The sequence below is a fragment of the Sphaeramia orbicularis genome, chromosome 22 (genome assembly GCF_902148855.1).
Source record: "Sphaeramia orbicularis chromosome 22, fSphaOr1.1, whole genome shotgun sequence".
Classification (NCBI taxonomy): Eukaryota; Metazoa; Chordata; class Actinopteri; order Kurtiformes; family Apogonidae; genus Sphaeramia; species Sphaeramia orbicularis.
This window is the reverse complement of record NC_043978.1, coordinates 35252251-35279957: the sequence shown is the minus strand read 5'-3', so window position 1 is coordinate 35279957 and position 27707 is coordinate 35252251. Positions and strand designations below refer to the sequence as shown.

Here is a 27707-nt window from a genome sequence, read left to right as displayed (position 1 = left end):
TGAACAGTAAATTCATTTTTATTAAAATATGGTTAACATTAAAAGATACAATCCATTACGCGCTGTCTTTGTGTTCTACAAGATTTCCTTTGTATAATATATATTTAACAAATTAAGACATAAAATTCAAGCAGCTTTTCTGAAATTAAATACATTGCAAACACTGCATCTTTCCTGCAATAAGTGCTCAAATGTAAAGCTTTGGGCAAAAAACCAAAAACACCTTCACTGCATATTACAACAATGATACAAAACATATAAAGTATATTCAATTTTTCTTCTGGAATAGTGTATATAACTACCCCTACAAACATTCATTTAAATAAAGTGACAAGTTTTCATCAGTGCCTGAAGATCCCAGATGTTTCCCTTCTTGGTCTTGAAAAATAGATCACTGCAAAAGACTTCTGCATCCTCTTGAAAAAGTCAATATTCATGTGGTCTCACAAAATAAAATATACTGTAGTTCTTCCAGTTTTCAACTCCTGTGTAATATTAACATTTCCTTTTTCCTCTGGATTTCCTTTTTCTGGAGTCACCTAGGGAAACAGAGACTAAAATGAATGGACAGAATCAAATTATGTCTAAAAGAAATACCAAAATACCTTTTGAAATATATTTACTATTAAATAATAGCTACTTTGCAGTACAATTACTCACAATTGTTTCATATCGATTGTTCAGGCATCACTATAGTGGCTTTAATAAAGTTGTTTTTTAGAAAGAAATTCATTTTAATGCATTCACATCACATCTTTCACAGTAAGATTAGACAAAGCACAGTTTACATGAAGCACACACGACTGTTAGTGGATTAAAAACAGTTCCAGATCCAGATTTGGGGAATGGACAATCAAACATGGAAAGAGAGAGACACAAAAGTGACAGCTTTTATGAGGCAACTCAGTCCACGATGACTTCATGATGACGTTCACAAACTGCACGGCTGTTTAAAGTCAGAAAACTGATGTTAGATTACTTAACCCTTAAATAGAGATGATTATAGGAGATTATTGTACCTTGAAAAGTTCCCCTTAGAATAATTTCAAGACATTTATGCATTGGGCCGAATGCAGCTGAGATTTGGTGTGATAAATACTGGAAAGTGTCAGAGAGCGCGTTAAGTGTTAAAAGCTGGACAACACAGACAAATGAAATCCAGAGCCCAGTTAGACCAACAAATGGAGTGTTATTTGGAACAAAGCTTCGACGGTGATTTATTAGGATGATGTTCCTGCTTACAGTTTGCCATCCCACCGATTGACCTACCTCACTGCAATACACAGCCTTTTTTATGTTTAGTGTGTCCTTTTCCACTGTTACCTTGTGTTTTAGAGAGTCAGAATGGAAAACAGAGCATTCAAACAAACTGATCATAGTTTAAGATTTGTGCAACAGATATCCATTCATTACTAAATCAATGGCTGCACATTTCATCCATAATCTGCATTTTAATTCCACATGAATATAAATACTTAAAAAACATCTACTACAAAAGGCCATACATAAAATAGAAAAAGGTGAAATGCAATAAAAGCAAAAATAAATAGGGATTTCCTTTTAAGAGACATCAAGAGACTACTAGCATTCCAAACGTGATCTTTATTTAAGTGAATGGATAGATTACCTTGAGTACTCTTCTTTTTGTGTCGTTTAAAGAGGTTCTTCTGTTTCTTTGGTTCAGGCTTAAGAGATGGAGGCACGGCTTCAGACACAGATGGCATATCATCCTGTCCATCTGGGACGTCACATGCCTGGATGGCTTCACTGAGTATAGTCTCATTACTTTTAGGGTCAATACGTTTGGAACTCCCCGCCTCATCTTGGCCGGACATTCTCGTCATCAAGCATTTCTGCTCATCTTGACCCCGATCTTGTCCTTCAGTTTTTGTTAAATGGCTTATATTATCACTAGTTTCACCTTTACTGTCTCCCATTTTATTGCTTCCACCACTCTCTGTGCCGTTAATGCCAACACCCATTATGGGGTTTCTCTGCAGCTCAACATTTACACTTATGTCTATTGGCTCCTCAGGCGTCAACTTCTCAGAAACCAAGCTAGAAGTTCCATCTGACACAGCTTCCATCAGGTCAAAATTTGACAGGGAAGAAGGGCTGAGGACACTGGTCTCGGATGAATCTACCGAAAAGCCGTTTCTCTGAAGTGATATTTGATGTTCCCCATCCACCTGAGCCTTGGGTTGGGTCCTGTCTTGGGCAGAAACTGTACCATTAGTTGGGTGTTCCTCCTGCTGCAGTGACACAGGTCTTTCTGAGGGTAATTGTGTTGTTATGGCAGGTCCTTCTGGGAGTATATTGGGAGTTATAGCTGCTGTTTGTGCTGCATTCTGCGGCGCTGAAGGAGTCTCTTCTGTTGGACTGATGAAGCCGTTCACTTCGCCGGTGGCCTGATGCCCTTCTGCCTGAGGTTCGACAGAAGCGGAAATGGTGGCATTTTCTGGTGCCGAAGCTGCTGCGTCTTTGTCTGCAGACTTCACACTTGATCCTGAGAAGCAAAAGTACTTAGTATTCATGTGGGAGGCATGTATTTTAAGAGAAAGCAACGTGGTGCAATAAAACACTTGAATGCAGGTCAACAAAACTACTAAGCAATGGAGCTAGCGTAGTGAGATGGGAGAGGTGATAAAAGTAGATAAGCTGAGATAAAGCAGCAAGGATGTGTTGTGGCTTGCAGTTAAGAAGCTCAGGAGTGGGGCTGGAAACTGCGGACGGTGGCCACAATCTCTTGTCCTTACCAGGTGGGCAGGTATCCCTACGAATTTCACTAGAAGGGAGGCTTTCCGAATCGCACCTTGGCCTGGTCTTTCTGAGGCTGAAACCTTTCCTAATATCCGCCAGGAGGTGGTCGATGATGCACCCATCGTTCTGTGACACCAGGCCTTTCTTGACTGTTTAGAGAGGGGTAAAAATGAATGCTTCAAACAATGTCTTTTCACACATCATAGGTTTGAATTGTGTGCATAGGTTGCATCAATAAAAGATAGCTGTACTGTCACAACTCACTTATTTTCCCATTCTCTCCCTTCTGTCTTTTAGATTCTTCTTCTGCCAACTGCTTCTTTCTCTTCTCAGCCTTGGCTGCCTGCTCCTTTCTCATTTTGTTTTCCTGAGAAACAAAGGATGTCACTTATTGCCAAATACAAAATATGCAGATTAATTTGTGTCATTTGAGACATTAACATTTTTCACAGTGTGTACTGACACCCAAGCTCCTTAGACAATCGTTCCATACAAACATTTAAAGATGACAGTGTATAAAGCAAATCCTCCATCCTTCACAGCTTTAATCAGGTGTGATTAAAATGACTGATGGAAAAAAAGATAACGGGGACAGACCACAAACTGACCTTCAGAGACCTAATGAAAAGTTCTCGGAAAGTCTTGATGGTTCCAAAGAGTTCCTCAAGTGACAGCTGATTGGCATCTTCACATAAGTACACAGCCAGGTCACTTTTCTTCTTCTGAATCTCAGAGAACCTTTCACTTAAGACTTGGCAGGCTTTTTGATTTTCCTTTAGCAGAGAAAAAGAAGGCATTGTGAAATCAGTACTAAAAACAAGATTAAGTTATTAAAATGTTGTTTCATTTGGAAGGCACAGACTATCATCTTACCTCAATAATATTTGCATACTGCTCCTTCACCTCCTCCAGAGAGTTGGAGACTTTCTTGGCTGTCTCATTTAGTCTCTTCAGTAGAGCATTGGCCTCAGACTGAACAGAATCCAGATGAACTCTGAGGGGAAAATATTTAACCTTTCATCAGGCATTGTTTTTCTTGTGGGTTTTTTTTGAAAACTGATTACACAGCCAGTGAGAAGCAATTAAAAATAAACAGCGTAAGCAAATGTAGATGAAAAAGAACATACCCTGCTGCTTTTTCACAGATCTCTATATCGTCGGGCAGTGCCAAGAGCTCCGGGTGGTTCGCCTCTGCTTCCTTTGCAAAACACAGCAGGTAAATTAGAAACGTTCATGATGACTGAGGGATAAGTGCATTACGGCAGTTATGATGCATTTTGTGTACCTCCAGGATGTGATGAAGCAGCGTAATGCGGCTCTTGTTGGCCTTAGTCTCTGTGAGCTTGAGGAGTGAGCTGATCCTAAACCCTTCTGCATTCCCTGTATGACTTCCCTGAAAGTAGAAAGAATATTTTAAAAGCATCCATTGTAAGGATTTAATTAAAAGAAAAGTGACAAAGAAGAGAGTCTTACATAGTTGAGAAAATTTCCCACATCCAGGATGAGCCTGCAGAAACTGGGCATGAGCGTGCTTGCTCTGAGGGCTGAGAAAATTAGATTATACTTTAAAATGGAAGAGTTTGGAGGGAAGTGTGATAATGTGAGGTCATTCTAGGAGGAGGATTGGTGCATACTTACACTCACAAGCCTCTTCCACCAGTTTCACTTTAGGATTGAGCATGTCCAGCACTGATGTCGTCTCCTCACACAACAACATGCAGTCAATCCTCAGCTGATAACTGGGAGGACAAGTGAGAAGAAAAGTAAATATACTGGTTTGAGAAAAACAAGTACACATAATGAAGCGTTAAAGAAGAACTTGAGAAAAAAAAAAATTACCACGGCACAGTGAGGAGGGAGGTGTAGAAGCGGTCAACATTTGCCAGTTTGTCTTTTTCTCCTTGGAAGGACTTCAAATTCTCAATCTTCATTAAAAGGATACGACAACAGCTCAGATGTGCAAAATCATTTTAAGTGGGAGGCTGAAATGCTTGTCATTACGCCTAAACCTCTAAGGATAATGATGCAGAAATGTTAATGTACAAACCTCATGCTTCTCTGGAAGGAGCTTCAGGAGCTGTTTTAGCACCTCTACGTCAAACTTGGTACGATCTCCATTGCGAATCATGGCTACAAAATCGTCATTTGAGCTGCAACAAGACAGTAAAAACTATGTAAAGCTATGAAATTGACTATTATAGTTTCAAGAAAAAAAAAAAAACAATGCTATGGACTCACCATTTGAACTGCTTTAGAAATATGTTCAAATTCAAGTTTTTCTTTGCATCGATGAATGTAATCTATTGATAAAAACACAAGTGAAAGAGGTATGTTGATTATTTGGCATTCATGTGTAGGTGTGTGTTTTGTCTGAGTGCTACAGATCTGAGGAGCATCAAGTGTTGACCAAGCGCACCTCTTTAGGCTCCTTCTTGACAGGAGCAGCTGCCCCCTTGTCTTTGTGCTCGGTCACTGGGAGACAGAACAGCTGCTCAATACTGCTGTAGTCCGGCTCTGGAGGAGGCGGCTCTTTCTGAACCGAAGCCCACATTGAGTGACCATCTGCGAGTACACAGGAAGAGAGAGAGTGGTTATGAGCTGACGTGGCTCCGCTTTTTAATCAAAATCAAACCATGGATGACTAATCTGCAGGTGATCTTCATTCCACTTTTTTCATCCTAGGGTATTTTAGCAGCTTCCAAATTCTAAATCAAATTCCTTAGTTTTTAATAGTTTCCAATGTCTTATCACTGTCGACTATTATTCACTAAGGCACCTTCTTTTACATCGACAGACTTTAAACTGAGGAAGACAGAATGTTGGGTGATTTTTAATAAAACAATGGTGTAGTTGCCGAGAGGCTAAGCAAGGGAAAAAAAGGATCTTTACCTGCCGGATGCGCTGCTAAACAATAAAAACTAAGCTCCAGAGGAATGTCATTTCACGTGTTTATTAAGGCTAAAAACACAAGCAGTGAAATAATCTCACAATACCTAAAAATGTCCAAGACTTTTTAAGCGGTCAGCAAAGTAGGACCTTACCCCCTCACCCTCTCAGATCATTCATTCAACAGGTGAAGAACAGCTGATTTTACTGCTTCACTGACGTACCACCCTCATGTGACAAAAAGAATACTACCTGGCATTTACATAGAAGTTCTGTAAAAGTAACTGAGTTTTATATATAATCGGTTTGACATCAAACTCTAAAGAAAGTTGCAGTTGAAATCATTTTAACCCTTCAGGAGAATGACTTCCTCACTCACCAGTAACAGCGCGGAGTTTCTGCCAGTTGAGCTTCTTCATCCGTAATGTGGGGCATCTGCGAGTGAGCATCATTGCAGGTGCACCACATCCCAGAGACTGGGCGCTGTGAGCCATTATCATTCCTGGGGGAGGAGGAGGTGGAGGAGGCATGCCCGGTAGTGGCGGAGGTGGTGGTGGTGGTCCAATGCCCATCCCTGGGAATGGTGGTGGCGGTGGTGGTGGAGGCATGCCTGGAGGTGGCAGTGGGGCTCCAGGCAATGGTGGAGGAGGTGGAGGTCCACCAAAGCCTCCAGGAAGGGGAGGAGGAGGCGGCGGAGGTGGTGGAGGTGGTCCCTGGTTAGTCATACTCTGGGGTGGAAGAGGAGGAGGGGGTGGGGGAGGAGGTGGAGGTGGAGGTGGGGGAGAGGCACAAGGTGGTTTCTGAGGAGATGCCGTTATTCTCTCTGGCTCATCTTTGTCCTGATGATCTGGATCAGTCTGTACGGCTTTATCCACTTTGACTACCAGCCCATCCACTTCATGGTGACCTTCATAGCCCTTACGTTTGGAGAACATCAGTCGCTGCATGATCTTCTCAGAGGACTCCATCTGGGCTGAAGCATGAAACCAAACACATATGGAGTGTGATAAACCTTTTAACATCCACCCTGTTTTCATGGAACTGTAACCCCAGGCTAAAGTGTGTAAGTGTGAGACCCAGATGTATGAAATATTCATTTGAAAATGGAAGACCTACTAGGTCCTGTGTTTAGCAGGTGGCTAAAACAACCTAAATTTCACACATGGCTCAAATGTAACTCTGAAATGGATCACCAATGTCCTGGTAGAAGCTAAGCGGTGTTTCCACAAATTTCAGCATGTTAAATTTAAGTGTTTTCAAACCCAGTATTTGTGCAATTTAAGCCTCATTTCAGTTCATGCTTTACTTTGTTGATGCCCCTGATGCGAATAAAAAATACTGTACAAATAGAGGGTGATGCAGGAGCCTCTGTTGTCACCAACCTGCCCTGTGTTTGTTGCTCCTCCATCCTTTTTTCTACCTCTCTACTCTCCAGTCACCCCAAGTGGTCGAGGCAGGTGGCCATCCACACCAAGTCTGGTTCTGTCAGCAATTTATTCCATTTTCATTTTTTTGTTGAGAGTTGGCATTTTATAAATGAAACTGAAGGCCTGCTTCCATTTTTTTTTTTTTTTTTTAAACTTTGCTTACTTTTGCTTCATGTTTTTATAATTTGTTATTCGACTGTTTTCTTTATATCCAAACCTTCAGATTTGAGTGTTTTCTTGCATTGTTCCAGCTACCTTCAAACAAAACACTAAATCCAATCATTTTTAATCTGTCAAAATCTTATTATTAAAGCTTAAAATTCACATGATTTTAGACTTTAAGTCTCAGCAAAAACCCTGTTAAACCTGCCATTGTTTTTACAACAAAAGCTTTCAGCCATCCTCTCCACACCGTTCCACAACAGCCTGTGTTTCAATGTGTGTGTATTTTCCTGGATAATCACTGCTGTTCATCCGCTGATCACTGAGTAGGCCATTTGCTAACCATTAGAGAGTTGACCTAATATGAGTGTATTGCGTTTGTAGTGCTGACTCACAGTCCTCAGCCAGCAGTATGGCTCTGTTTGTGATGGCCTCCATAGCCAGCCATATATCCGTGCGGCTCGGCCCCAGCACCAACAATGTCTGTAGGATCGACAGCAGCTGCAGAGAAGCTGGAGAGCTGCTCACCTGAAAACACAAGTGCATGTTAAAAAGCTTGAAAGTGCAACTGTGCATATTAGGAAAATGTTTTGTCTGCCATGTTTTTTTTTTTCACCTTGTTAAAAAGTGTAGTAAAGACCTCCAGGTGATTACTCATATCAATGCCCCCATATACTCGAAGAAGCTCCTCCTCATCCTCAGCCATTGCTTCTTCAAAGGCTTCACATTGAATAATCAAATCTTCGTCTTCCTGTTCCCTGCACAGCACACACATACAGATCACTGCGCAGCATGGACAGTTAATCACAATTAAGTGTCATCTTGTGGTTATTTAACAGCTACTTTGCTGACCTTTCCCCTACATACAGTTGTTAATGGACAAACTGGCAAGTAGCAAAAGTAACCTCTGAAACTGGAGTTGAAGTAGTGAATCTGCTATAGAAATTAACAACTGAGAACAAAACGGAAGAAATGCTCACCTTAATTTTGGCAGAGTATCAAGTAACTGAAGCCCTAGAAAACAACAATAAAACACAGTACATCAACACTTTGTTATGAGTTCTTAGATAAGGAACCACACATGTCCTCACAGCAGCATTGACTAGTTTTAGAAATTGGCAGGAAGGTGGGGCAGGTGAGCAATCACAAAAAAGGAGTGGCCAATCAGATGGCTGATTAGTTCAAGGTGGAAGGTTGTGATGTTTAGAATGTTTCAAATGGTTGCGTAGTTTTTGTCACACTATCTCAACTGTGTAAGACTGCAGGCTGTTTGTTAACTCAGTACTAACACCGGTTGTTTGCAGGAAAAACCTCCTGGGTTTAAATCTTTTAGTTCCCTTTTTCCTTTGTGTGTGGCCTTTCTTTCACATACATAATACCCAGTAGATCTTAATGAAAGCGCCCTCTGAATTCTTGCAGCGTTGCCTTTTTTTTTGTCCAGCACATCAGGGATAGACTGCAGGGCTCCTTAGAGGAAATATCTGACTATAGAATCTAAATGGATGAATAGCTTGAAAATGTTGTCTCGAAGGTAATTTAATCAGCCTAAGCATAATCTCTAACAGTCAAAAGCATTAATTGTCATATTGAAAGCATGAATACACAATGCTTTATACACATGAGGCTAGCTCAGTTCTCCGGCGGTTTGTCAAAGTAAAAATGAGGCCATCAGACCTATACTTAGATAGACCCAGTGACAGAGATATTTGTAATAGAGTCCCTGCTGATGGCCTGCTTTCTCAACAGCATTTACTTTTAGCACAGCAGGAAAACACCAATTTACTTCAATGTGACCTTGCTCATGGTGTGACTCTACACTCCAGATAAACTGTCAACTAGCACCTGAACAGACAACCTACCGATGAACTCCTTCCTCATCCTATCTCTCTGTCTGAGGTCATCTGTTCCAAAGATGATGGCATTGATGACACTGAGGAGTGTAACCATATAAGGGACGTTATCTGTCGAGTGAAGCTCGTTCATGATCACACTGAAGCGATACTGCTGCATCTTCACACCCTGAAAAGGAAAGTGAAATTCACTATGGAAGCACTTCTATTTGCTTAGGCAGAATTCCATTATTAGGGCTTCTGCAAGTTAAAATTAAGATTTATAAACACAGCTATAAATCCCAGCTAAGACCTATTTCAGGTTAGGTCTCACCAGAGCTGAACTTAGGTGATGCTCTTAACGTGAATACAGAAAAATGCTGGGTCAGATCATGTTTGCTGGTGGCTTATTGGTTTTTTTTTTTGTCTTCCCATCCAACTGTAATGCCTTTAGTCCCAAATTTTTGGTCTTAAAGTTCAGATTATTGGACTTTAGGCTCTACAAGGATTTACAAAATCCATTAATTCTGCAAAAATTCTAATTAGTACATTCAATTTACCACTAGAGGGCATTATTAGGGGATCTTTAATCAAAATGACAATGTGAGAAGTGAATCCCAATCAGAAATGTATAGGATTTATGGGGATTTACTTGCAGAAACTGAATATAAAATTTTAAATTATGTTTCCATTAGTATATAATCTCAACACAATAACAAGTGTCATGTTCCAGAATGAGCTGTTCATATCTGCAGAAGGAGCAGGTGTGAATGTGTGACACAGTGGATCAGGGACGTCACCACAGGAACTAGACAGAACTATGTGAGCATCTGACAGGTTTAGTTTGAGCATTTGTACTCTGGTACAACCTAAAAATCAATATCACCTTAAAGTGTGAGCTATTTCGAATATTTTCACAGCTTGCCTATTTCCCACGGGGAAATGAAACCTTGAAGCACTCCTTAAACTTCCTGAAGATCCATGACAAAAAGGAGCAGTTCTGCTGCTTGTGTTATCATGTAACTTTGGAAACTGAATGGTGATTTCCTCTGAAGGGTAGGTGGGCTGCAAACCTCTTTTGATATAAATGTAATGATGGTTGGATTCTAAATCAGCACCAGATTGAAAACAGGAAGTGCCATGTTGAGATATTTTCACCTATTTCATGCATTTTTTTTTTTCTTTCTTATTCATTTTATGTAATTATAACTTAATTGTGTTTCATCATAATTAAGTAAAATTAATCACTTTAGAGCTCAGATAACATGTTTTAGTTTAAAATCCTTTTAGCTTGAAAATTACTTTCAGCATAGCACTACACTGATTTATCTCAGTAGCTCTGGGGATGGGGAGGGGGGTTGGGGGGGTGGGTGAGATGTCAAATTGTGTTTTTTTGTTTTTCTGCCCCCTTCTTTCTTTTTTTCCCCCCTCACTTTATCAGTGTTGTTTTCTTTTCATTTATGATCGTGCATTTGTTATGTTGATATCAAAAATTAAGCATAATGTACAACTGAGGGGATCTCAAGTCTGTGTACTATAAGGCTTTGCAACAAAAAAATGTCTGAAATGAAAATTACTTTCAGATATCTTCAACTTGCCTTGTAGTGGTCCAGTGCATCCAGAGCCAGGCGATGGCCATCTGATGAAAACACACTAAGAGCAGCAAGTAACTCAAAAACCTGCTTCTTCACCATGGTGTTGGAAGTATCCAAGGCTGTGGAGCACCATGATTACACACACATGAGTAAACATAGCTGCATTACTGTCATATTTTCCCTTCTGTTTCAGCCCATTTCCTTTAGTCTTTTTCCTAGTCTAGAAACAAGCAGGATGTTTTGCTTTACTGCATTTTAGTCAATGCATTTGGCCTCTGAAGATGTAGTGTTGTGCTGTAAGATAAATAATACAGGTATGTTTGTGTATTTTCAGTGGTCACAACACACATGACACTACACTGTGAAGGTTTTCCAGAAACGGCCTTAATGATTCATCTACAGAGGAAATCTAAGCACATGGTTGGAAATTTTTAACTAAGAAGAGTGAGTCACAGAAAACCACTGAATCATGTGAATAATGCCTCTTTAACGTAATATTACCATACTACATAATATGGAGCCAATTACTACCGTGTTGAAGATTTTAACCCATAAAGACCCACAGATCCACTGGCAACCGAAACCATCTACTGATTTAAAATGTTTAAAACCTGTTGATACACTAATCCTATCAATATGAGTAAATAATTGGTGTAAAATGCAGTCTGTCGTCTTTTCATGGTCATCAGATATGACCCATTTGGACGTTCAGAGGCTCCAATAGTGAACGTGGAAACTCTGTCATCTTCTACAACATTGATTCACCAGTAAAACCCATGGAATGGATCAATGACAGTGGATGGAGACACTTGTTTTATTTTCAGTTAATGATATATTTGACTGAAAAGTCAGTTTTTGTTAAGTTTTCTCTGTTTTTGACACAATAACCCTCAACTTTAATCTGAGCTTTTATGAACATCTGCATAGTTAGTAAATTAAATACGGGAAAATACATAATTTTCACTGAAAAAAGGTAAAATACAGAGGGTAATATTATAAATAAATGGAAATAAATTACTAAAGAAAAGTTAAATGTAGAGAAAAAAATATTTTGGAACTACCGCAAAAGTAACACTGGGTCTTTATGGGTTAAATATGAGTTAGGTACTTCTACTGCCATGCTAATCTGAGATGAAGTATAATAAGAAATAGTATGGTGGTGCATGGTGGAGTATGCATGATCAACCTTGGGAGAGTTTCCGAATATATCCTTCATTCTCCACAATGAAGTGGATCCCTGCTGAGGAGTTCATGACCGCTCTGACACAGCTGACACAGGTGAGCTGCAGAAGAGCGTCTGCAATCCGCGAGCATCCCCGTCCAGAGAGTCGGTCCAGGGCCTCGAGGAGGAGATCCAACCCACTCAGCTCCAAGAACTGCACCATCCATGTTTGGTCGCTGCCTTCCAGTCGACGCTTGAGCCCAGAATAGTTGACCACAGTGGGAACCTGCAGCAGTCTGATGCACAGCTCTGGATCAGCACTCTCCAGGTTGGCCTCCTGCTGGGTATCCGAGTCCTGCGAGGAGCCCAGACGACCCCTGACCGCCGCCCACTTCTTTTTCCCATCTGATTTCCCTGACATTATGGCTGAGAGATCTGTATAGGACACAGCAGGCTTTGTCAAACATTACATAACAGTAGAGACATTTTTAAAAATTCTTTTTCAGGAAATTGCTGTTTTTGGTAATACAGATGGTGTCTGTTTGTACTGATATCCAATGTATTTGTAGTACAAAATGTCATCCAGATCAGAGGAAGCAGACCAAAACAAGGCGCTATCAGAAAGGAAAACATAATAGGAAACGATAACTCTGCATTTTGTGGATGGCTAAAAGGTACGTCAGCAGTCCAGTCATCATCAGTTCTGCCAAACATTCCAACATAATCCTGCTTGAAAGAGGCCAGACTCACTGTCAGCTCATCAAAACCTTACAATGGCAAACTCGCTATAGTCTGGATGATGTTTACAGTAACTAACGACAACAACATCTATATATATACTTTCAGCCGATAAACATTAGAATATATATGCACACAAGGCACTGGTGTAGTAGTAGTTCATATATACAAAAACCACAGAAGAGGAAGACCATTTCACAGGCATCATATAAACACATCTAACTCTGACCTGAATGCACACATTGATCCTAGAGGTACCCGTTTCTGCCAAATCCCCAGACCACAATCCTCTCTTTTATCAACTACACCCTCTAACTTCTAAAAACACATTCACTATGACGCGTGCAACTAAGTATAAGCACACTCACACACTAAAACAAAATCAACAACACACAGTTTCGGGCCAAAAAAGGGGAAAACCTCCTTTAAAAGTCTAAAAATACTTCCTCTCTCCTTGAGTTGCGATATTAGGTGGTCTACTGTGAGCGCTTCTTCTGTCCTGTTGGTGATTACATACTTGGCAGTTATAAGATACCCAGATGAGGCACTGAGTGATGAGCATGAAGAAACACAATGATCTGCAAAAGGGTTACTGCGAGCCTCTGCAGGGTTAGAATGAATTCTAGATTTGACATGTGCCTTAACTTGTCACCCAGGCTCCTTCCCCATGAATCCTGAACTACTTGCTTATGAGCTCAGTAAACTAAACCCAGTTACAAACTGTTGGCAGTTGACTCAGATGTCTCTTGTTTCAAATGATAGTTCACAAGTATCAAAAGAAGTCATGCAAATTGGCTTTTTATTCACATGAAAGAGCTGAAGTCAAATAAAGCTTTTCTAGTGAGACATTTGTCAGCTCTGACTGCAGCATTAGTTCTGCTGCCAGTGAGAGTGTTACCGTGGCAGCAAGCAGCCAGACAATGACATTTTACAATAGGCCTTCTCAGTAGTCTCTAAAGGGCTGTGTTCTTTAGATGCACAAATAGATGGAATGCTCCCCGCCCTCTTTCAGCTCGGCAAGGGTTAAACCCCAACACCCGTTTCCTGAGGTACATTACATTTACATGTCCAGAAGGGGTGGGAAACAAAAGTTACAAGTTGATGCAAGAAATTTGATGCCAAGTCAATTCTTGAGAATTTTCACAGTCATGATAACTTGTGAAGGCACTAGGATACGTGAAAATGCACTGAGAGTTCTGCTAAGTGGATTCCACATCCTGAAAAGTTATGACTCAGACCACTTGAAAGAAGCTCTCCAGCACGGGTTGGGAACTTTTCAGGAGGAAGGAAAGGACTTTCCTGGCTCAGGAAACAAGGCACGAGATAAGCACATTAGTGTGACAGCTCATGTTCCTCATATGAATTTTCATTTTCATTTCTAGAGGGGTGATTTGAGACTGCAGCAGAGGGATATTCAGAAATTTCCAAAGAGATGGGTTACATAAAGTAATACCAAAGGTGCATTACGTTTGAAAACCACATTTGCATATTCTTTCTCCTCAAAAATAAGCAACTTTCATTTGGCGACCTTGTCTGCCAGCGCTCCCACATGAACCTCTAATAGCAGGCTGATTCACAGCACAAGACAAGCCTACTCATCTGTCCTCTGGTAAAGCCGCCCCCACACCAGCCCACTGCTACTGTACAGCAGCAACACTTAGGTATATGCAGAATCATACCTCAGAAACATATGCAGAGTTTAGAATATGCAGGAGAATATGTTTATCTACACATGTTATGCATATCCTAGCAATAATAATAATTCATTGCCTGACACAGAGGGAAGATCATGAACAGTCTTTTGTTTGCAAAATTAGAGTTTAAATTGTGAATATACCTATGAAACATGAGATGAGATGAGCTCTGTCAGAACCAGAAAACACCCTCCAGACAATATTTGCAGTGCATCACAACACAGAACATCTGGTACTCATATTCCTAACCCTCCTTTTCTCCCCTCTGATCTTTTTAAAGGAGTGCCAGTGAAGTCTGCCAGCACATTTAAGAGTTTACTGTAATCTAGTCTCTGCTGTAGTTCACTTTCTTTCATTTTGTTTGTAGACTTCTCCAGCTCTTCTCAGATGAATAAAGAACATCATCTTCAAACCTATACCATGAAAGACAACCCATATTGTCCTTTAAAAACCAGCTAAAAAACTGGAGTCTGCAGTTCATCTGATCTCCAGCAACAGTTTTTCATTGCAGCATATCCCCTTTCCTTTCCTCCTCATTCTTTCCATGTCAAGGCTTGAATTGTCGAGGATGTATCGATAAGACAGTGGCACTGGGGTACAGTTACAGTTTTGCATTACGCATCAAGAAAATGCTCATTGAAAAGGCGACATAAACGGCGCATTTTTGGTTACTTTCCGCTGCGATTTTTTTTTCCCACCCGTAGATGCCAGTGGTCATAACGGGACTGGTCACCTTAGTGCAGCGGATACACACAATCTGTCCAGAAAAACACAACAACTTCCAACTGGTACCGCTCATGTCACACCTTTACGCACCGATGCACCGGTATGGATGATCAATAAGGCTGCTCACTGTCCCTTACCTGGATTCATTCCATAAATATGTACTTGGAAGAGCCGCGTCCTCTGCAGTTTCAGATGGAGGTGTTCTGTGCAGCCATGGGGGACATGACAGACAGCCTTTATTCTGACAAAAAAAAAAAAGAGATTAAACCCGGGATGTGAGGAATGCGAGGCACGGTGAGGAGGGTCAATCCGTGTGGAATGTGGAGGGCAGTGCTTATAAATGCCCCTGAGCTTTCACTCACTAGTATGAGACTGACAATGTCCAAAAAGAAAGAGAGAGACCGAGACAAAACATCCGGTCTGCACTTTCAAAATAAAATCAACCCACTTCAAACTGACAAGAACAAACCCAGAAGATGGTGACAATGGAAAAGAGAAAAGTGCTCTATAGGCTATACTTACCTCAGAGACTTTAAGAGTTTTTTTTTTTGTTTTTTTTAAAATTTCACCAATTTTTTTTGCTGTATTTATAAAATTGTACTTAATTTTCCAGGCGTGATGTATACAACTGACTGAGATTGAACATTTTCTTTCTTTCTTTCTTTCTTTCTTTCTTTCTTTCTTTCTTTCTTGTCTTATTTTTTTTTAATCATTTTTTGCTATTAATGCAAATTGTTTTTTTTTTTTTTTAATTTCACCTTTTTTTTTTTTTTTTTTGCTGTATTTATAAAATTTTACTTAATTTTCCATGCGTGATGTATACAACTGACTGAGAGTTAACATTTTCTTTCTTTCTTTCTTTCTTTCTTTCTTTCTTTCTTTCTTGTCTTTTTTTTTTTTATCATTTTTTGCTGTGAATGTAATTTTTTTTTTTTTTTTAATTTCACCATTTTTTTTTTTTTTTTTGCTGTATTTATAAAATTTTACTTAATTTTCCATGCATGATGTATACAACTGACTGAGAGTTAACATTTTCTTTCTTTGTTTCTTTGTTTCTTTGTTTCTTTCTTTCTTTCTTTCTTTCTTTCTTTCTTGTCTTATTTTTTTTATCATTTTTTGCTGTGAATGTAATTTTTTTTTTTTTTTTTATTTCACCATTTTTTTTTGCTGTATTTATAAAATTTTACTTAATTTTCCATGCGTGATGTATACAACTGACTGAGATTTAACAATTTCTTTCTTTCTTTCTTTCTTTCTTTCTTTCTTTCTTTCTTTCTTTCTTTCTTTCTTTCTTTCTTTCTTCCTTCCTTGACTTATTTTTATCATTTTTTGCTGTGAATGTAATTTTTTTTTTTAAATTTCACCATTTTTTTTTTATTTTTTTATTTTTTTTTGCTGTATTTATAAAATTTTACTTAATTTTCCATGCGTGATGTATACAACTGACTGAGTTAACAATTTCTTTCTTTCTTTCTTTCTTTCTTTCTTTCTTTCTTTCTTTCTTTCTTTCTTTCTTTCTTTCTTTCTTTCTTTCTTTCTTTCTTTCTTTCTTCCTTGTCTTATTTTTATCATTTTTTGCTGTGAATGTAATTTTTTTTTTAAATTTCACCAATTTTTTTTTTTTTTTTTTTTTGCTGTATTTATAAAATTTTACTTAATTTTCCATGTGTGATGTATACAACTGACTGAGATTTAACATTTTCTTTCATTCTTTGTTTGTTTGTTTGTTTGTTTGTTTGTTTCTTTCTTTCTTTCTTTCTTTCTTTCTTTCTTTCTTTCTTGTCTTATTTTTATCACTTTTTGCTGTGAATGCACTTTATTCTGCTCTGTGCAGTCTATCTATCTATCTATCTATCTATCTATCTATCTATCTATCTATCTATCTATCTATCTATCTATCTATCTATCTATCTATCTATCTATCTATCTATCTATCTATCTATCTATCTATCTATCTATCTATCTATCTATCTATCTATCTATCTATCTATCTATCTATCTGTCTATCTCTGTAGATCAAATGTTGGATTGTAATATAAAAACCATGTTGATCTGAATGATCAAAACTCAAATAAATATTGATCATAGGTATTATCAAAATATGGATGATCTGGAACCATTTCAGGATACTTGGTGCTATAATCAGGTTCTTTGCTCTATCGGTGAAGAGGAACTCACTTTTAGCTTGGTCCTCGAATGAAAAAAAAAACCTGTTTTTGATGAATCACATGTTATTGTTTTGTTTAGATTGAGATTTGTTTAGTTTGTTTATTGTGTAAATAAAGAGTTTGAGAAATCAAAGTCTCTCTCTCTCTCTCTCTCTCTCTCTGTGGTAATTTTTTTTTACCATCTTATTGTATATATGGTGCAAATAAACAAGCCTAAACTAATCAAAAAAGGGGGGAATAAAAGTCAATATCTAAATAGTCTACATACTTATGTTCACATACAGTTTATCAGCAAAGGGCCAATGACAAAGTCTCTGTGTTTTTTTTTTTTTTGTTTTTTTTTTCATAGGAATTTTTAAAGGGATGTAATTGCAGAGATTGCAAAGATTTTTGCCTTCTAACCTCTCCTATACATGTGTGAATTAGCTAAACTAAACTAAACTGAACCAGCAAAAAGTGGTAAAAAGAAAAACATATCTTTTAGTATTTATGTTCATAGGCAAGTACAGTATATCAGCAATGGACCAAAGATAAAACTGGCTTTTAAAGTGTTTTGAAAGAGCTATAAATCCAAGAAAAAAGAGAAAAGGAGGGAATGAGTCTGCAAACAAAGCCTATTGTGTAACAAGAAAGGCTGTTTCACAACCAGACAGAACAAAAGCAGTCCTCTCTCTACCCTTTATGTAGCAACAACGTTTCATGCAACTTTACACTGACCATATGTGGCAGTATTAAAATGTTAATATTGTAGAAAAGTCTAATTTAAGTTCCATGACATAAACTGCCAAATACACTGTTGCTCATAAAGTTGGAATAAAATATTTTGACCTCTGCTCATGAAATGATTGTGACAATGTGATTTATTGTTGGTAGATAAAGTATAACTGGGACTGAGTATATGTTCATTACACATGGTTTAAGGTGATTATTGATGTGTATAAGTAGGAATAAAAAGAGGAATGTGTCTGAAAACAAAAGTATTTCAACTTTATGGGCAGTAGTGAATTTTCAGTGGGACTTGTCTTATTTTGAAGGTTCACTGTTTTGTTTCCGGTATTGCTGACGCTGTCTCTGTGAGTGTTGTGGATGTTGAATGCAGCCAGTGGTCGGGCCCTCCTTCTGCATCGCTCAGCCCAACATCTGGAGCTGACCTCAGGCACACAGTCCTGCAGGGACAAATGAATGACTGTCTGTCTGGGTAATCTACAGACTATTATCGCCTACTGCACACTGGAGATAATATGAGATTGAATGGGATTGCTTGGATGAAAAATGTTTAATAGAAGTGAATATAATTTCCATTTCTCTGAAGGCACCCACACATATTATTGCTCTGAAATTTGGTGCTAATCTTCAAGGGTTTGGGAGCCTTTCACAGAACACATTTTGATCCACTCCTACTCGTTGAATATACAGTAGCAAGTCAGAAAAGTGTGAATTCCTTTTTTCTCTGTGACCTTGTTATTATCACAAACAGTTTCAATTTTCATGTGTGACAGATCCTCGAGAATATGAAGTTCATAAAATTAAGAGGATCTGAGAGGTTTTATTTCCTTCAAAAAAGAATTATTAATATTTAGCATTTTTCTTATGACATCATGTGATTTAATTAAGATATAACCAGCAGATTGATCTATAGCCTAAATGAAATTGTATTTATTCTCAATCCAAAGTTACAGTTCCATAATAGTTCAGTGCAGCTGTTATTATTGGGGTTAGTTTCACTACCTCATAGATCAGTATGGTAATTAGTTTGCGACTTACTGGGCTGTTTTCTATCCCCTGAAGATTTCTTTTCACTCAAAAACAACACAGCAAATATTAGCGAGACCCTGGAGAAATTATGAGTATTTATCAACAGGAGATCTGCAGCAGGAAGGCAGCACATTTCTTTACTGTTAGCATAATGGGTACACATGAGAGTGTTTTATTTAGACTGAGGGATCAAAGCTATTAAGCAAATATATTTGTGTTCATTGAAATGATCCACGGTCCATAGCTGAACTAGTTGAACAGGATCATATGATTCATTAGGTGGGAACAATGCTCCTTTTACTTCATAGTCAAAATTAACTTGAATGAATATCACATTGTCCTTTAACAATACAAACCAATGATGACTTTGAGTTATGAAAAGTACAGAAGTTAGAGGAAGGGGAAACAGAAAAGGACCCAAAACTGATAAAATCTTCATGAAACTGTGATACAGCCAATAAAAATATCCATAAAAAATACTCAGGTGATAAATAGTCGCTTTCCCATTATAAAGCCTGCTTAAAAACAAGTATCTTTTGGTGGTATTTTAGGTTGTGTTTTGTTTCCCTGAGTATATTTATGTTTGTCATTAGACGTCCTGGAAGGGAAGAAAAGCTCAACCGGTGACCAGGGAACCATTCTTTAAACTAATTTTAATGAATATCCAGCAGAAGACATTTCTTTTTTATTGAACTGTCTCTTTATTGAACTCTTTATAAGATAATGACAGAAATATATATCTTGTGATGGTGAACATCAACTGCCCTTAATAACTGTTACATTTTTTAAAAGCTTTTTGGAAAGAATCAGTGTTCCGCGGCATGCCGGGACATGTTCCTTATTTTATCCCAAGGGCTTTTTATTTGGACAACATCGAACACTGTATAGACTTGCTTAAGAAACACTATTACTTTAACATAATATATGAGACTTTATTCAAGTGAAGGCTATACTAGTACAATCCCCACAGTCCTATCAAAGACTACTTAAGAGTGCACTGGACACTACTGTACATCACAATATGAGTTAAAAGAGGAGTAGTCAGCTTTTTAAAGTAATGCAGCATCTACAAAACAAAAGTAATGTGCACCTGTTTATATCTTTATAACTAATACAGGGTGCTGAGCAGTTCGTGTAAGTAAACCTGAATGTCTTGTGTAAGTTATATGATCCACATGTAAACAGAGGTGGAGTCTTACTTAGTAGAATGAGACATTAGAAACAACTCTATTTGTGACTTTTTAAGAAAACTTTAATTTTGCCATATTTGCTTAAAATAGATATATCACTGTCAGTATGCAAATGAAAATAGTAGGTCTACAGTATGTAAATGCAGAAAATGTGCTTCAGGCAATTTAAAACTGGACTCTACAACATTTCAATGCAAATTTGCCATTAGAAAAGGTCATATTCAGAAAATTACCTCCTTGAAATAATATTGAAGAGGAACCCGGGCATCAAAGAATGGCACAGACTTTTTTAAAGATGTAAATAACAAGTAAAGTTCCTAAAACCTTTTAAAATATTTGGCTTACACCATTTGAAAAACAAACATACAAAAACACCGTGAAGCCTACATTTCCCAGCATGCATTGTATGTCCTGGGTGAAAGGTCGACAACGTCAAACACATGCTGCCTGAAACATCAACAAACCAGTTGAATTAGCTAAACTTTAATATTGCGTTTTCGTTTCTTATTATTAGTTATCTTATTCTTATTAATAGAAATGTCTGGAAAGGCTAAAGACCTCCTGAAAATGGACCTGTATGGGTTACTCGGTGTGGAAAATACAGCTACAACGAAAGAGGTGTGTGAAATAATGTCTCTGTTAGCCACTTCTGTTAGCCTTCATAGCACAGGCAGGAGGGGGTTTGGACTTAAGCTGACATAGGACTTATCTATATGCGAAACGTTAGTGTAAATATTGTACCCATTCAACAAATGCTTGTACATGGAGAGGAAATGCGGTTTGTTTGGGAGCAGGATCCAAGCAAAGATGGTTAACGAGTTAGTTGTAAGCTAATGCTAACTAGACTGTGTCTTTTGTGTGCATACCATCAGCACTCAAAAACATAATTTAGCTATGACATTTTCAGCTGACACGCTGAAACCGAAGGCTAAAACAATTAGTTTAAGTGGAAAAACACAAACCATCGACAAAAAGTGTTTATGTTAAAATATGTAATGTGTCGAAAAGACCACTAGATGGGGGTGTTGTGTTCAGTTTAAACGCGTACAGAAAGACATAACATGGTTTTGAACTACAAACCATGAACCGTGAAGTCTTTACTGCAGTTCTACACTACATGAATTTGATAATCATGAACGTATGCTTCTGTGTTTAAACAATTTAATGTATAATAATAAAAATAAATTACATTTTTATTGCTCTTGCTGAAGTTTTCTTCTTCATATCATTTTCTTAGCTCTGAGTGATTCACTGCCTTCAAATGCCTTGCCTTTTTTTCCCATAAGCACCTCTTCCCACAGTTTCCAGCATCTAGAATCCACAGGCCCTAAGAAAAATCAAAATCACTGCCAAATTGAGGGAGGAAGTTAATTTTCAAATTGGATTTCAAAGTCTTGTCTTCCTCTGAGGATTATGCTGGAGGAAGTTAGTGGTTGTGGCTTGGGTAGAAATGAGTCTTGAAAATGCAAAATGCTGGTTCTGTGGGGTCTGTTGGTGGTTGAGAGAGATAGTAAAGGTTTGTAGTATGCAGTATGAGCACTGAGTCATTTTAAATTTCATTTAAAAACGAATCAACTGTTAGAAGACAGATGTCATCAGCTGGTCTACTTTGCCAAGTGGTTTGGTCCTCTGCTTCGCCACCACTGTAAGGCAAGTTGTTTGTCACAAGGAGGAGAGGAAGCTCTTCCCAGAGCCTGTTTATGTGGGCTTAGCCACAGCTTGTAAAACATTGCATTGACGTAAAGGATTTGCATTGTGCATTTCCTCCTGGTTCTATTTAGCATCTCTCTTTTGCTGTTATCACTGTCTTTCCTTAGAGTTTGGCTGTATGATAAATGGTGCGGAAACTGGCATGTCAGAGCCTAAGATTTAATGAGTATGGATGACTGGGGTTTTGTCTGAATTGCTGAAGGCTAGCCCCCATTTAGTTGTGCCCATGCATATCAGCAGGGTTTGGATAATAACTGTTTTACCTACCACAGCTTCCTTTGTGTGTGGTATGTTCAGCTTCTTAAATTGGAGTGTACCTGATGTGTTGTTGTCTATGCAGTAATACACATGCCAGGAAAATCCATTAACAATCAAAGTGTCCAAGGACAGGTGATCTCATGACACTGTAATGTTGCATCGGCTCACTGCTTTTTGAAGTGCTGCTTTCGATTGACGTGTCTTGGTCAAGGCAGGCAGATTGTTGGTGCAGATGAACAATCTTTTGTTGCTGTGCTGGCCTTGTCTACTCAACAAGGTGCCTACCTGCGGCCATTATCCTTGCAGAAACAAAATTCTTTCTTTAGGTATGTCAAGCTTTAACAGCCATTCAATAGTGGGAAAAAAAGTCAAGTGTTTTAAGAAAGCAAAGTTAAAGTTCATCCTTCATATATCACCATACCATAGCAAACAACTGCTGTAATAGTGAACAACAATTTATTCACTGTATCACAAACAGTACTATGCATGAGTGTCTACTACTGGTTCCAGTAGGATGATGCAATGGTGTACAGAGCTCCCTCATCACTCCGCTTCTTTGAGAGTATCTGTGTCAATTGCATCATCTCACATTGAATCTGGCCTGTTTGTTCTTGTATCCTGAGTCCTTTGAATGTTTTCCATTTGTTGCACTGGAAAGAAAGGTCTATGATAACAAACCACACGCTGTTCATAAACTGAAGGTAGATTAACAGACTATTCATTCTCGCTGAATCAACTGCAGAAGGTCTCGGACATTATGATAAAGTGTGTTCAGGCTTTTCTTTACACCAGTGGGGGACATTTCCAACATCTGCTGAAGTGCACTGTCACTTTTGTGGAAAAAAATTAACATTAATGACATAACATAACATAACATAACATAACATAACATAACATAACATAACATAACATAACATAACATAACATAACATAACATACCTTTTTGACATAGTATAACATATTGTTCTTCATAACAGTAGAGGCGCTGTGAAGTACTGTGTATTTTGAGATGGGACCTGTACCCTTTTAACAGTTATAATTTATTAACACAATGATTATTTATCCACAATGTACTGTCAAACATGTTTATCACCATGTCACGTTGATCAGAGTCAACTGAACTTACTTTTCATAACTGTGATAATCATCTTCATTGGCCTTTATAAAAACAGCTGGATAAAACAAATATTTTGTCACTATTTTCGCAGAATTTTCAGAATCAATTACTTCTTTTTGTAATTCAGTAATAGTGTTTGTATATCTGTTCTGTGCATTTTCTGATTACAAAGCAGAAAAATACAATTTTTATTTCTGCTTTCCTGTTCTTGTTCTTCATTATTGTGTACGCTATGTGTAAATTAGCTATTGTCAGACATAGACTTACAGTCAGACTTGCAGTAGGCCTATAGTACAGAAAATGTTATTGGTAATTGTAGCTGCTGTGGCAATAAATCATCACCTAAAATGTAATTATTGTGACAGCCGTAATTGTTATGTAAAATGCATCACAATAGGCCAGTATAAATTAAATATTGTGTTAAACTCCAGATGTAAAGGAAAGTGAATATTTGGTAGAAACCTCAAAAATGTTTCACTATAGCTCCCTTTTTGATTTATTTTCAGTTTGTCCCTTCACACACTCACATAATTTTGTCCTGTTCATACTCTCTTGTCCATCACCTGTGTGCCTGTTGTTATTTTCCTGTGGCTGATAATGTCCTGTAAATGCCAGAGTGTTGTAATTAAAGGAGGACAGCCCTGTGACCGATCAGGCAGCTAATCAGCTGCAAAGACTGGGGCTGTGCTGTGGCTGTACCAGGACCAGTTTGTCAGCTATAATTGGCACCAAAGGCTGGTGTAATGAGGACAAGATGTGGGCATGCAGTTAAGACTGTGGCAAGCAGGGATCATGGTAGAACAGAGGCTCAGATTTTTCACTAGGCACTAATCATTAGGCTACTGTGGGTCTGCTATAGCAAACTGAAGTGTGGGAAGAATCTGATGTTTTTGCCATTACATTTGACTTGTATGTGACCTGCAGAATAGAGTTGAAGACCAGAAAGGTCATGATAAGATGCACAAAGATAATTGAAATTGAATGAAGCTGTGTGTCTTCCAGGAACACTCTATGCTACTTTATGTAAGAGCTCTTATCCACAAAACTTCTGAAAAGTTGCTCTCCTTTAGTTTACAGTTTGTAGGATCAAGCAGACTCAGGAGCTTCCAGCTTCAATTAAAGCTTGCGTGTTGCAGCAAAGATGGGAGTAATCATGTATTATTTAACAAAACGGCACTGGAGAGGAGGACAGAGACAAGACATAGTGAAGGATGCTACAGGGAGTCGAAATAGTGGGTGAAAGAAAAAAGCATTAGTGAGAGGCAGGAAGGTGTTAACTGAATCTTAGAGCAATTCCAGTGAGACAGTGACATTCAGGATGGCTGCTCTTGACCACAACAGCACCCACGATGACAGGGTGTACTTGTCAAACAGCAAAGCTGGCCAGACATTTGTCCTGACAATGTCAAACATCTGTTACATTTACTGTACAGCAGATGTTAAGACATGTTTATGTTGTCAAATGGCTACAGGTGATGAAGAACATGGGAAGTATAGTTTATGTGAACTGAGGACACAGCAAGAGCACTTCCAGGTTCATACTATCAGTTTTTTTTAAACCACATTTACTGTGACTGCAAAATATTTTAATGCATTAGAAAATCTATTACAATATATTTGCGTACTGGTTTATTACAATCATCAAGTTGCCTGTTTACCAAAATTACATTATTGTTCACTGTAAATAATGCAGACCAGACTATTCAATTCAATCTGCTTTTACATTACACTTCAAAGATCATGTAACATTAACACTGTTTAATGCAGAATTGTGTGCAGGTGCTCACAACTTGTAGATTATAAATCTTGGAGGTCTGTTCATATTTTATGATAATATTGCAGCAAAGTGTCGTAAATCAGTGTGCAAAAGTAGTGAAAATATAAGTTCTGTAGCATGAGTTTGGAAATGAATAGTGTTCTATTCAACTCTAAAACAAAAATGAATAAACATGACAGAGACATGAACTTTGTACTGTAGCAAAAAAACATGTTGAGAAAGCTGTTATAGGAAGCACGGTAAAGAAAAAGGGAGAAGGATTCAGAAGGAGGCTAAAATGGGGAGGTAGGGTTTAAACCAGCAGTAAGCATATGTGTTTGGCGCCGGTCCACAGCCCTGCGTGTCAGTCTCGATCTCTAAGACGGCTCTGCGTGCCAAGCAGCAAGACTAAATATCCCTTAATGATGTCTAGTCTGTCGAAGCCCTTTCAATGAACCACATGCTCATTTACTATTGGAACTATGAGGGAAAAAAAATGAAGCTGACCAAGAGATAGAAGAAACAACTGTCAGAGTTGTTGTAATCTGTAGAGCTTTGATTTGAAGGCTTAAAATCTGTGTGGTGATAGAGTTTATCAACTTTGAGTGGGCATCCAGCCCAATGTGCCGAAGTTGACTGTCATGGAGTCTCATTGGAGTTGCTGTTAAAAAGGTTTCGACACTGATGGATTATACTGTTCTGCTCAGTTGCCTTACAGTTTTGCCCCCCCCCCCCAGTAACGTCAACTCTGTAAGTTTTGGCAGGAATACAAGAGATAAAATTGTGCAAAAGAATGCGCAGGGAAACACTTGCACATGCCAGAGGACAAGATGTCCAATGCAAACGTTTCCCAGACATGAGAAAGGAGCTCCCAGTTTCCTTGGCCTGTAGTGTACAGGCAGGAGATTGATTTGCGCTCAGGGGGGTTATGTGAACATGTGGAGAAGGTTGGCATGGCTGATTAGGACTGGTGAGAAAGTGTATATCTGTGTGTGTCTGAGCTTGCATGTATGGTGATTTATGAGCCAAAGCCTTAGCATGCAAGGCACATGAGCGTGTGTTTTTGAGGTTTTTGTGCGATGCTGCGCTCTACAGCCCCCTCTGGTCTCCGTGGCAAATTCTTCTGCTTCCATTCTTTCTCCAGTGGAGCAGAGATCTAATGAAAACCACCTTGTTATTAACTGGTCCCTAGAAGTACCAATGAATAGCTAACATTTCAAGCAGTGACCCCAAGTTAAAGTCCACTGTAACTAAAACCTTATATGACACTTACAATACTTCCAAGTATTGTCTGTTTTTTTTCAGTTAAGTTCTCTCAAACACCGCAAAGTTTTGGCCGTCAGCCTAAGATATTAATAGCAGACTTCTCAAATGTGTTAGAGACAATAGGACTCTCTGTGTGTTATTGTACAATTTTTAAAAGTTGAAGATTAACTAATACTAGGCTTCAACCCAGGCTACATTTATCTTGCACATTGGCAACAGGCCTCAGAATAGTTTGGAATTCTTGTGAGGCTAATTCACGGCACACTCTGAGCCGTAGTGGTTAAATTCCTTTAACAACATGTCAAATGGACACGAAGCAGAGGATCAACTTAGGTGTTGATTTGATCCAAACAATACAATCCTGATTTTTATGTAAATTCCAACCATATGTCACCCCTGTACTGTCATGTCAGACTTTATTTGTGCCATTATTTCAATGGGACCATCATTTTTTAATTCAGATTTCAGTTTTCTGGGCAAAGGACGACAGGATAAAGATAATTAGTACTGAAAGTCTGAATTCTACTTTCACATGGCCAAAATCTGTGCTTAAGTGGATGATTGGTTCTTCTTGTGTTCTAATCAACGTTTTCCACTCAACATAACTTTAGGGGTTCTTCTCTTTTGCCACTAGATCAAGAAAGCGTACCGACAGAAAGCCTTGACATGCCATCCAGACAAGAACCCAGACAACCCAAAAGCAGGTGAGTCAGCCCATTAAGGCCCCTCTGTTTTTTTCCTCATTTTCACTTAGTCTCCAACTAAGCTACAGACCACTAGTTTCTTTATTGTTATCTGAAGAATTATGGTTAATCATCTGATCAAGCAGTCATCAAGCTCCAGAACCAAAATCTAATACTTCTTCAGAGAGGAGGGCTTTCAGCAAAGTAAACCCTGCCAGACAGCTCGGCCGCAGCACTCCGTAGGAAGTCGAACCAGCCCCTGTCTTTCCTGCTGGCTTTTTGTTCAGATAGGACCAGCCAAACACCACCATCACCAGCAGTGTTTCCACACTGTGTCCCTTGTTGGCATTGTGAATCCTTCTGCGGCCTGTCGCCAACCAGCATGTCAACAATTAGAATTGGAAATCTAAATGTAGCTTTTTTTGGAGGATGAGGAAAAAAGGCACCTTCAACAAAAGGCTGGTCATGATGAGGCATGTTTTCAAGTGAGGTTTATGTGGTTGCTGGATGGTTCGGACAATTCCTGATTATTTCAGGAAAAAAAACTCGGCAATTGGTGGGGTTGGGGGGTTGAGAGGGATAATACAAAAGCAGGGGGTCGGTTTCCCAGAAATGGAAAAGAAGTGGTTTGGAGGGCCTCAACACTTGAACTCGCACATGGACAGACTTGGTCTCTATCGCACGAGAGCGGAGAAAGTCTCGGGACTCGCAGTCCCTCAGGGGAAGGTTGTGTGCAAGTAAGAGGTGACTTGGAGGTCACGAGACCTTACTGAAGACACCCCCCACTATCCCTCATTTTCCCCAACCCCCCATGTTGTGACACTC

At 38.7% G+C, this 27707-nt stretch overlaps 2 protein-coding genes across 6 annotated transcripts in view; one reads left to right on the top strand and one right to left on the bottom strand.

Annotated features, from left to right (window-relative positions):
* On the bottom strand, nucleotides 1-15345 carry LOC115414175 (inverted formin 2). 4 transcript variants are annotated; one of them, XM_030127396.1, is made up of 23 exons: nucleotides 15117-15345; nucleotides 11846-12256; nucleotides 10663-10778; nucleotides 9095-9254; nucleotides 8216-8249; nucleotides 7852-7993; nucleotides 7631-7763; nucleotides 6026-6619; nucleotides 5177-5322; nucleotides 4999-5060; nucleotides 4808-4910; nucleotides 4600-4685; nucleotides 4399-4499; nucleotides 4234-4304; nucleotides 4046-4153; nucleotides 3888-3958; nucleotides 3634-3754; nucleotides 3369-3533; nucleotides 3025-3127; nucleotides 2757-2909; nucleotides 1628-2506; nucleotides 1270-1323; nucleotides 1-539 (listed from the first exon to the last, which is right to left on the bottom strand). In XM_030127396.1, exons 1-22 carry the CDS (start codon nucleotides 15124-15126, stop codon nucleotides 1271-1273), a joined length of 3822 nt encoding a protein of 1273 aa, XP_029983256.1. In that variant the 5' UTR covers nucleotides 15127-15345; the 3' UTR covers nucleotides 1-539; nucleotide 1270. The 4 variants fall into 4 exon arrangements, 3 of the variants coding, with proteins under 3 accessions (XP_029983256.1, XP_029983258.1, XP_029983255.1); XR_003934584.1 differs by having other exon boundaries at nucleotides 1270-2506; XM_030127398.1 differs by lacking the exon at nucleotides 1270-1323.
* Nucleotides 15346-20520: 5175 nt separating this feature from the next.
* LOC115414004 (dnaJ homolog subfamily C member 17-like) overlaps nucleotides 20521-27707 on the top strand; it is a 38556-nt gene continuing 31369 nt past the window's right edge. For both annotated transcript variants that reach the window (XM_030127176.1, XM_030127177.1), the window contains exons 1-2: nucleotides 20521-20710; nucleotides 26834-26903. In XM_030127176.1, coding sequence (XP_029983036.1) covers nucleotides 20630-20710; nucleotides 26834-26903 — 151 coding nt within the window. In that variant the 5' untranslated portion in view covers nucleotides 20521-20629. The remainder of the gene's footprint in view (nucleotides 20711-26833; nucleotides 26904-27707) is intronic.